Source organism: Podarcis erhardii, assembly GCF_964252035.2.
Source record: "Podarcis erhardii genome assembly, chromosome: 1".
NCBI lineage: Eukaryota > Metazoa > Chordata > Lepidosauria > Squamata > Lacertidae > Podarcis > Podarcis erhardii.
In genome coordinates, this window is record NC_138497.1 from 57,032,342 (window position 1) to 57,044,075 (window position 11,734).

Consider the following 11,734-nt stretch of genomic DNA (forward strand, 5'->3'; position numbering starts at 1 on the left):
AAAAATGTAGTGTGGCCCTGCCAACAGGCTTCCCATTAGGCACGGTGAACTTGAACATTACACTGTGATTCTTATATCCCATGTTGTTTTTCCCCTCAACCTGCAAAGAGCAAAATAAGCACTTGGATTTACAGGCTAAAGCAGCAGCACCACACTGCAGCGAAAGCACACGTGCCATTGTTATCTATGTGCTTTTTTTTAGCAAAGGACCAGTTTACACACCCATGCGGCAGAGGATTGTTGTTCCATGCATACATTCCTCCCATATGTAAGCCACTGTTTGCACAAAGTAGTTCCACATAGGCTTGTAAGCATGGTGGTCCAACCAGCACAGTCCCTTTCCATAATAAAGAGTAGTCAGGGTTTCCAACCAGTTGTGCAATCCAGAGAAAGTCAGGTTCATTTGACGTTTCATTCAAATAGATGAAATTCATCAACATCACATCAAGAAGCAGGGACATTTCACTCATTACCCAAAAAGTTGGGGGGGGGCATTCAGCTGCAATCCTATGCATTGCGTTGTTTTCCTCCCATAGGAGCCAACTCCAGGGGGCTGTTGGTGCTTGGGCACCCACAATAATATAATTGTGGAGGGTGGGCACCCACAAAGTCAATGGAAAAGGCCCATACGGAGAGAAGCAGTTCAGCTCTGTCCTCCACAGCCAGCCAACGAGGAATCCTTTTCCAAAGCAGGGCTCAGGAATGGAGGCAGGTTCTCTCTGCCTCCGAGTCCCTCATCTCGGAAAAGGGTTCCTCGCTGACTACTGGCTGTGTGACGTCACATGCACTACGTGCAGGCATGTGTGTGTGTGACATCACACATCTGTGTGCTGCAGCAGACACCCACAATCCTGAGGATGAGAGGGCGCCCCTGTTTCCTCCTAAGATCTACTCAGAGTCAGTTATTCATTGGGACTTCTGAGTAGACATGCCTAAGAATACAGCCCTAGACTTTTTCACTCTCATTGCCCCACCAGCTTCCCCATTATGTTCTTTGGACTGTAATCAAGGAGTTTCCTTTCCCCACTTGATTAGTGATATTGTATCTTTATGTCTAATGTTATTTCAAAATAAAAGCCCATTAAAGGCGGGGGAAAGTGGGCACAGGTGGCCAGGTGCAGCAGAGCAGGTGTTTTGTGGGCATTGTGGTAGTAGTACATGTTTGTGGTACTAAAACCCACCTTGCAATCAGCCGCACAGATCGCTCTTGATTGCGCAGCTACGCTATCCAATTTAATTCCGCCGTTTTGAATTCCAAATGGCTTCTTAAGTTGCTTTTCAGCTTGACAAATTACCAAGAGAAAGAAGATGATTAGGCTTACACCTAGGTGAACTCTCCCCCTGTCAGTGTGGCATCTTTGACAAACAACAAAATAGGATGCTGCATTGCAATCTTCTTGCATTTGATGTAGGGATATTTGTTGCTGTGCTGCTCTCTTAGCACTGAAGAGCACCATTTGCTTCAAAACAGGAGGATCCTGTCTTTTGAGTACAGGCAGTTCCTCCTTATCAGCAGTGGACAGCTAGTTCAGGGACAATTCACACATTACTTTTTAGGTGTGAAAGTTAAGATGTTTTAAGTGTACATCAAGGGTGGAAAAGTGTGGATGCAGCAGACACATGTTTGCTAATGTGTCTGTTGTATGTATAAACATCACTACTGTATTGTGGTCGGCTTCAACTTTCTAATGAAGGTACCAAATTTCCTGTGTGCAATATGTGAAACAGCCCTTGGATAAGATGATTCATGGTGTTGAGCTGCAATCTTCTTTATAAAAGATGGTAGTCCTTGTCAATGGCCCGTAGTCAAGTGGGACACAACCATATTTTGCATAGCTGCATCAGTTCTGTTTTAGCAGTATAATGTAGCTAGTCCCTCGTGTCCGGAGGATATATAAAACAGTACTGTGGAAAGACAGTAGGCAAAATATTATATTTCGCCTTTCGTGATATGGGTAGAATTTGGTGGCTGGTCAAACATTTCTTAACTACCTTAGAAAATAATCAACGGAGATGTCAGAATTTCTATCCCTTCTTATTTCCCTCACCTGCCAGCTGTTATATGAGATTGAGGCAAGGCAGCATGCAAATTACATATATACTTATATAGCATAAAATATGAATTATAGGAATCCTTCTCTAAGACACTACAATTTTTCAAATCATTGGGCCTCCACATTGACATTAAAGGAAAGCTACATTTCTATATACGCACACACACTGTAGCCTAAAGCAAAAAAAGTTCCTGTTATTATTCAGGCCTGGTAGAGCCTGAAAGGGTTAAAACTGCAAGCTAGTGTTGGGTTTCCTTTTGTATCATCTGAAGTGGGGGAAATGGTCACAGTCAGTTAGTCACATCAATGAACACAGAAGCACATCTGTAAGCTAAGCCAACAGTTTCCCCTGCCTGCCTCTTTTCTGTGACACAAAGCAGTCAAAGAAGCATCCAAAAGTGTTGACATTTGAATCCCTATATTGATACAAACGTATCAGTAGGAAGCAAAAGTCTCCATTGCCCAGGTAGGTCCCAATGCTATCATATATACCCCAATGCGAAGGGGTTTGCTTATTTGTCTTTCTTTAATTTTTCTTTCTTGAGAAATCATATCTTCACATTTCTGCACTAGGATAGGCAAGGCAGACTAGAGTAGAACAGAAACCAGGTTGTAAAGTGTTTGGATACTGAATTGCCTACAGTGGATCTTTCAAGTTTTACAAAACAAATACTGAATAAATCGGGGGGGGGGGGCTTTCTAAAGGTAACTCTGATTATCTGTATTATTAGTAGGACTATGTTGTTTATTCATGGTTGCACATAGCAGAAGCATGCCAGCCATGTAGTGGTTCAGTGAAGGAAAGTTCTGTGGCATGTGGCATCTACATACATCCAGCTCTGTAAAACCACTGCAGGACACAAATAATCTGCTAAAACAGAGTTAAGAGACCCTTCTGTTATGTTAGTCATATTCTAACAGACTATTGTCTTAAGCAGATGTACCTGGGAGTAACTCCCAATGAACTCAGCTGGACTTACTTCTGAGCAGATATCCACAGAACTAGGGTCCTAAAGCTGAAGGAAAAAACACACAACTTTTAGTACATGCTTCAAATTAAGTACTTTGAAAGGTCATTGTTTGCAGGTGATTGTTTGTTTGCAGGAGAGTGGGAGGGCTGCTCATTGTAAATCACTTCTCTGTCCTAATTCCCTGTTCTTGATAAGCAAGGAGTAATTTTGTACAGCACCCACCTCACTCCGTAAAGGTTTCACATTTTTCATTACTCGTGCGGTTTTCTATTTTTTCACATGCACATTGCAGGCTCTCGCTCAACTTATTAGGTGCTGCAAGTATCCCATCTCTGCTGGTTCATAGCAAACAATCTTGAGTGTCCAATGACGACACTGGCAGACCAATAGAGACTCAGAAGTGATGTGTTTCTCCTCTTTATCTATTGAGTCTTATCAAATACCCGGTATACATGGGACACAAGTATATACACACATTTGTGGAGGAGGCTTATCATAAGAACTAAAACTGGGAATTGATGTTGAGGGGTGAATAACAGGTTTCCTGTGGCCTTCCATATATTGTTGGACTTCAAGGGAGTTACCCCAGCCAGCATGGTCAGAGGTGATGGGAACTGAACACATTAATGTTAATGTGAGCCACAGGTTCCCCACCCTGTATCTGTCTCCAATTTGCCAAGTTTGCAGAGAAAAACATTACAAATAGGATGTTTTGATTCAGCAGTAGTCAATGGGGATGCTATCATCTATAACCATTGGCCATGCTAGCTAAGTCAAAAAGAGTTAGTCCAATGACATCTTGAGGGCATTACATTTGCTGTTTTTAACTAAAACAATACATTCCCTGTTCTGTTGGTCTCTTTAAACATCCTTTTATTTGTATCTGATACGCTGTATTGCTGGTCATTGCATCAATCTTTGTGTTGTTGTGTTGTGTTGTGTTGTGTTGTGTTGTGTTGTGTTGTGTTGTGTTGTGTTGTGTTGTGTTGTGTTGTGTTGTGTTGTGTTGTGTTGTGTTGTGTTGTGTTGTGTTGTGTTGTGTTGTGTTATGTTATGTGCCCCACCCTGGTGTCTGTCTGGATAAAGCGTGGATAGTCACTATTTTAAATAAATAAATAATAAGATGTGTTCCTAAAGATAAAGAGTGCATTCTTATATGACTGCTGAGGAGCTTACTCCCAAGTAACTCGGTATAGCATTGAAGCCTTAATCTATTGTCATTTATGAGATTCTTTTTTAATATAAAAATTATCAAGCATTATTTGTGTAATGCAGCCTCCCTCAACCTGGTGCTCTTTAGATGTTTGCTGCTACAGCTCCCTTTTCCTCTGACCATTGGCCATGCTGCCTGCAGCTGATGAGAGTTGTAGTGCAAAACATCTGGAAGCCACCATGTTTGGCTTATTGCATCCCTCCAGATGTTTTCTTGTTCTTGTCAATACTTAGCATGAACATACACACACATATGTACACACACAGGTGCAAAGAAATATGGAGCTCTCCCTTGATAGACGGTGCTGAATACATGATAAATAAATAAAATTAACTGCATTGTTGCGAACACGTAGCACCACACCAATGTAATTATTTGTTTCTGGATGTTTATAGTGAACAGCTGCACATCAGCAGCTTACCGCTCAGGTCACATCCTCACCTTACATTTAAACCACTGTTATACTACTTTAATAGTCGTATCTATACCCAAAGAATCCTGGGCACTATAGTTCATTAAGGGTGCTGAGAGTTATTAAGAGACACACACCCCTTCCCCTCACAGAGCTACAATTCCCAGAGTTGATTGTGAAACTACTCCAGGAATTGTTGATTGCTTCCATGTAGTGCAATTTAAAGTGACTTCCTCATGGGACTTTTAACATGTGAACGGACTCTAAAAATGTACTCCAGTAACAACAACAACAACAATTTTATTGCTTGCTTGCTTGCTTGCTTGCTTGCTTGCTTGCTTGTTTATTTATTATACCCCAGTTATTCTGGGTGGCTCCCAACAGAATACTAAAAAACATGATAAAACATCAAACATTAAAAACTTCCCTAAACAGGGTTGCCTTCAGATGTCTTATAGAAGTCAGATTGTTGTTTATTTCCTTGACATCTGATGGGAGGGCATTTACAGGGTGGGTTCTCTGTAACCTCACTTCTCACAGTGAGGGAACTAGAAGACCCTCAGAGGAGGACCTCAGACTGAACGATGGGGGTGGAGACATTCCTTCAGGTATACTGGGCCAAGGCCGTTTAGGGCTTTAAAGGTCAGCACCAACACTTTGAATTGTGCTTGGAAACGTACTGGGAGCCAAAGAAGGCACTTTTAAAGCACACAGCTTCCCCCAAAGAATCCTGGGAACTATAATTCTTAGCACCTTTAAAAAATTACAGTTTGCAGGATTCTTTGTGGAAAGTCATGTGCTCTAAATGAGCTGTGTGGATGTGTCCTCTGTACTTCTAGTATGATGGCTTGTTATGCACATATCATGTTCCACGTTAAATTATTTACTTTCCCTATGAGGAGATCTCAAGAAAAAAGACCGTGAAGGACTTCTGTCTGAGATCCCACAGTGTTTATATTGACTATCCACCAAGAGTGACACTTGTGGTGTATGCTAGAGGGCAATGACGTTTTATTCTGCAAAGTCAACCAATTCCAATCCCCCAGTGTAAAAGCATTAACCTCCCAGTCGTGAATCATTACGTGAAAACAAATTTCACTGGCCCTCTAATGCCGCTTACTCCCAGGTAATTGTGTATACAATTGTAACCTACATTTCTGCTTTTCTTAGGGTCTGCGAGACAAGAAGAAATGCACCCCCTCCGTGCACATTTTCCCAGCATATTTGCAACCTTTCACATAAATTTCAAGATTTGATAACACACAAAGCAAATGCAGAAACAAAATTTCTTTCAGATAGATGGGAGATAGATGCCCTAGGCTCAAGTTTTTGAAATAAAAACTGAAGTTTTTGGCCAGTGCAAACCCGGGAAGCCTTTAAGCAAACAATAAAGAGACTAGCAAATCTATGCCATTTGCCACATCACAACTTCTTCTTGTCAGCATCCCAAGAGATAAATGATAACAGACAAATGATAGCATCCTGTCAAGGATCATGATGCCTCTCATAATACAGTGGTACCTCGGGTTACATACGCTTCAGGTTACATACGCTTCAGGTTACAGACTCCGCTAACCCAGAAATAGTACCTCGGGTTAAGAACTTTGCTTCAGGATGAGAGCAGAAATCGTGCTCCGGTGGTGCAGCAGCAGGAGGAGGCCCCATTAGCTAAAGTGGTGCTTCAGGTTAAGAACAGTTTCAGGTTAAGAACGGACCTCCGGAATGAATTAAGTACTTAACCCGAGGTACCACTGTAAACTATGGCACCTCTATTATGGTCATACATCTCTAAACTGAAAAATGCTGTTGAAATATGCTAGCAATGTGCTGTTTTTGTTTCTGTGTAATACAGCTGGTCTGAACATTTAGCAAAGCCAATGGGAGGCCTTTGTCAAGCCTAACTGCTGATGCACATGAGGAGAAGCAACTAGTCCCCACTCAGCTATACTTTCCTCCCAAATATGTCCCCTGCAAGACTGTTAGACTTGAAAACAGCATCTCATTGGAGCCAGTTGGAAGTCCAAATAGGGACCTCTCATGAGGTGCATCTGGCCTGCAGGTCAGAGGTCCCCCAGACTGCATTTAAAGTCTAATTTCCTCCCCTAGCTCTAGTTAAGATAGTAGTGTTGGACAGCTAGATAACAGAAAGGGAAGGCTTGGGGTTTCTAGCCTGCGATATGCATGTGCTGCTCTTGCTGCTGCCTAGATCACATGCCATCTTCCTTTGGAGCCAAAACCTCAGGGGAACATTGTGTTGAAATGAAAAAGAGGTGTGGCTAGCATGAGAATTCCTTCTTAGCATCTTTCAACAGAGCTGGTGCAAGAATATTTCCAGGTGGACTGTGCCCTAAGTTAGCCAAGGCCTTTGACTTGATATTGCTTCTTTGTAGCCCACCTAAACTCTTCATTTCTCAAAAGGCTTTCCAGAAGGACTGATACCACTTGATGAATTAATCCTGAAACTGGTCCCTGTTTCCAACCTCTTCCTCCTTGTTGCTCTGTTGTTAACACTGAGCAAGGGCTGGCTTGAAATGACATCCTTACAGGCTTATGTGCACTTGCAGCCAGACCTCTGAAAGTTTACCACTCTAGATGAGTGCTGAGCTATATGGCCTTGCTCCCTCCAGGAGAAGATATAAAACAAATGTCACATCTTATTTAGCCTTTTGATTGCCTTTTCTACCGTTCTTTTTCATGTTGTGGTTCTCACAGCATTTATCTCAGAGAATTACTTCCATTGACAGGCAGTGACACAGGGTGAAGAGCAGTGACCTGATATGTTCAAGGTCACACAGCCAAGCAGTAACTTATTTAATCACCCTGCAGCTCACCTTCTCATTCTCTTTTTTTCAGATATTGACAATACCATGACTTGTTTGCCTGAGAAGATGCCTCTTCAGATGATATCGACCATTAACAATTCTTCACTGATCCAGCCAGGATTTTCACTGCTGAACTTTGATGGCCGTGTTTTCTTGTTTGGACAGAAAGGCTGGCCAAAGAGGTCCTGTCCGACTGGAGTTTTCCTTCTTGATTTCAAAAAGGAAGAGCTCAAACTGAGGCCGGCATACTTCTCTAAGGATTCTTGCTACCTTCCCCCTCTGCGGTACCCTGCCATCTGCACTCCCAAAGGCAGTATGGCCCAGTCTGAGAAGTGTCCATACTTCATCCATGGGGGGAAAACACCCAACAATGAACTTTCTGATAAGCTGTACATCATGAGCCTAATCAGCAAGAATAGCAAGAAATTCACATTTAGGTGTACTGAGAAAGAATTAGCTGGGGAGGTCCCAGAAGCCAGATATGGCCATACCATTAATGTGGTTCATAGTCAAGGTAAAAGTATAATTGTTATAGTTGGGGGGAGATCATACAAGGCCCTCGGAGAGAGGACAACTGAAAACTGGAACAGTGTGGTTGACTGTATGCCATACATATTTCTGGTTGACCCTGAATTTGGATGTTGCACCTCACATGCCTTCCAAGAGCTTATGGGGGGGTTCTCCTTTCATCTCTCCCTTGCTAGAAATGACACCATCTATATCATAGGAGGCCATTCCATTGAAAGTAATACGAGACCCCCAAATCTCTATAGAATAAAAGTTGACCTTCCCTTAGGAAGCCCAGCTGTGAACTGTAGTGTTTTGTCTGGTGGGATCTCAGTATCAAGTGCCATCATGACCCAGACTGGAGACCAGGAATTTGTCATTGTTGGGGGCTACCACTCTGATAACCAGAAGAGAATGGTTTGTAATACAATCAACCTAGAAGATAACAAGATAGAGATAGTGGAAAGAGAGGCACCAGAATGGACCCCAGATATCAAACACTGCAAGATATGGTTTGGGAGTGATATGGGAAATGGAGCCATACTGTTTGGTATACCTGGAGACAACAGGCAGCTAATTTCAGATGCTAACTACTTTTACTTGTTGAGATGCAAAGAAGAAAGTGATCAGGACCCAGAACAGATGGCACAAGTGTGCAGTCAGAGTTCTACAGAAGATGCAGGAGAGTCTACGCCTTTTGAAGATTCAGAGGAGTTCACTTTCAGCTTTGACATTGACACCTATAATGAAGATGATGAAGAAGATGAGTCAGAAACAGGCTATTGGATCACCTGCTCTTCAGGCTGTGATATTGATATCAACACTTGGGTGCCCTTGTACTCAACAGAGCTCAACAAGCCAGCAATGATCTTCTGTTCAAATGGAGATGGTCACTGGGTCCACGCTCAGTGCATGGACTTATCTGAAGACATGCTTATTCACCTTTCACAGGTAAACACCAAGTATTTCTGCCCTGAGCATACCAGTTTGGCCAGGGGACTGCAGACTCCCAAGGAGACTCCTCCAGTGGAAAAGCCACCCATGAAAGCATTGCACAGGAAAAAACCCATGACAATATTCACTCCTGCAAAAAAGTCCTTTATCCGGAAGCTATTTCAATAGTCTAACAGTAATGAATGGCATTTTGGTATGAAAAACTCTGAGATCCCAGTTCAGTGACCAGTAACAAATCAAAATAGTTTTAAGATTTCATAGTGATGCTTTGGTTTCAATTTTGTTTTGTTTTGTTTGTAATTATTTGGATTTATTTCAGTTTAATATGATGATCACAGTACTTGAGACTTATAAAAGAATCCACAATTCCCTGTATAGTTCCATATTTGAGACGAATATTCTTCTTGGCTTGGCTTCTTGGCTTCTTATTCTGTGGATAAAATGTTTTAGAGATGGTGGGCTAAGTGTTTTTCTTGGCTTTTACCAAGGGTGAAGGTTGTGATTGTTTTTAGCCGTCAGGGTACTCCCAGCTGGTTGCCCAGGAAAGTATCAATACAAGGAAAAGTTTCTTACAGTCCTTGTTTTATTTCAGACTATAGAACCCAGCCCACTACCCAACTCTTGGATAGTGCCATTGTCCCGAGTAAATCTCCACCCCATTTCTCTCCCACTTCCTCATTTGTCATCATCATCTCCTCTACAGATGCCGCTAAATGCCCTTTGTCTTTGAGCTCTTTGCTCTCCTACTTTTAAGGCTCTCTGGGTTCCAGGAGATGGTGGGTCTGGAATGCTTTCTAGTGACAACGTGTCAGCCAGCTGCTGCTCTGGCTCTTCCTGCTCATCCTCTCCCATTATTTCCCACCTTTTCCCTTCATCTGCCTCTGAGCTGTGACCTCCTCTGCCCAGCCCCTGACATCAGCTCTATACCAATGTTGTAATTATAGCTTCTGTATTTTTTACGTTCTAAGATTTTAAAATAAAATAAAAAGTAAAGACAAATGCTGCTCCATTTTATAGCATCATTAGAAATGCAGTTTACTGGATCGAAATGGTTTTGCTTAAATTCAGCAAAGCAATGATTGTATTAATATAATGTGTGGTATGACCAATAATGCTATCTCTTCTGAGATTCTGGCCACATTCACACTATACAGTTAAAGCACTATGATACCACTTTAAACAGTAATGGCTACACTCTCCCAGGGGTGAAAACTACACACACTCAGAACCAAACCACGTGGAGAAAATGAGAGGACAGACAAACTCACGAGAAGAACTCCAGTTTATTTAGGGGACAAAAGCCTGTGGTGACATTTAGAATCACCATATCTTGACTTTTTCTCACAAGTAGCTGAGCAAAGGTACAGATGACCTGGGTCCAGGTACAGCATAAAATGAGAATATCTCCACTGAGTCAGACCATTGGCCCATCTGCCATCTAGCATAGGATTATCTCATTGACTGGTGGTGGCTCTTCTGGTTTTCAGCTGGATTCTTGGCAGCCATTTTGTGCTGGCACCCATGGCATTTTTATCAATATATGAATACCAGCACCTTGCTTTCTTACCCAAAAAAGCACTGCCCAGAGCTAGAGGTGATTTGCATAAGGTCTTGTTCTGTATGCATATATATTACTATGTAGAATAGTTTTAAAGCTTAACCAGAAAATCAAAAAATGTTATCTATTCAGCTTCCATATAAAACAATCAGTAAACCTGATTCAATCAGCAGTGAATTTACATGGCATTAAAAAAGACATAATGGTGCAGAAATCCTCTTTTTATTTTTTTTTTCAGCACAGAATAATAAGTTTGAGTGAAAGATGCCACACATTAGATTTATTTGTAATTAAGTGGAACCATACATACAAATTTGTGCGCAGAATGCTTTATTTCCAAAAATGCAAAATTGCTTTAATTTTGTATGAGGAAATGTTGTGCTTACGTACAATCTTTGTAAATTAGAAATGTGGAGATTATTCAATGTCTTGTGGTGACATGTATTTTGGAAGTTGGCACTTCATTTTTATTGAATTTGTATATTTTTTTGGGCAAGAATATCCTATGGTTTTTGTAAGAACAATAAATGCATTAAATTAAGAAAAGAATAATGTGCTAGAGAACCAATACCCTCATGCTTAGGATTTAATAGGTTTGACAACCGACACGAACATGGATAGGACTGAACATGCTATTAAGGCATCCAAAAAGTAATGCTTTAAAAGGATGCTAGATCCTATACATGTTTACTCTGAAATCCCATTGCATTCAGTGGGGGCTTAGGTAAAGGTAAAGGGACCCCTGACCATTAGGTCCAGTCGTGGCCAACTCTGGGGTTGCGGCGCTCATCTCGCTTTATTGGCCGAGGGAGCTGGCGTACAGTTTCTGGGTCATGTGGCCACCATGACCAAGCCGCTTCTGACGAACCAGAGCAGCGCACGGAAATGCCGTTTACCTTCCTGCCAGAGCGGTACCTATTTATCTACTTGCACTTTGACCTGCTTTCAAACTGCTAGGTGGGCAGGAGCAGGAACTGAGCAACGGCAGCTCACCCCATCGTGGGGATTCGAACCGCCGACCTTCTGATCGGCAAGTCCTAGGTTCTGTGTTTTAACCCACAGCACCACCTGCGTCCCTTCAGTGGGGACTTGCTTGCTGCTTAATGTGTTTAGGATTGTAGTCATTGATACATGTGCATTGCTTGACATCAGAAGCACTGCTGATTACTCAAGACTGCCTGAGCTGATCAAAAACTCTCTCAGGGAACTCACTTCCATGTAGGAGTTTACATGGAACTTGCAA

General features: G+C 42.1%; 1 protein-coding gene across 1 annotated transcript; it reads left to right on the forward strand.

Moving 5' to 3' along the window:
• Positions 1-2,435: 2,435 nt before the first annotated feature.
• On the forward strand, positions 2,436-9,101 carry RAG2 (recombination activating 2; the record flags this gene model as incomplete). Its single annotated transcript, XM_081856769.1, has 2 exons — positions 2,436-2,520; positions 7,504-9,101. The coding sequence occupies exon 2, from the start codon at positions 7,518-7,520 to the stop codon at positions 9,099-9,101; it is 1,584 nt and encodes a 527-aa protein (XP_081712895.1). The 5' UTR covers positions 2,436-2,520; positions 7,504-7,517.
• Positions 9,102-11,734: the final 2,633 nt, after the last annotated feature.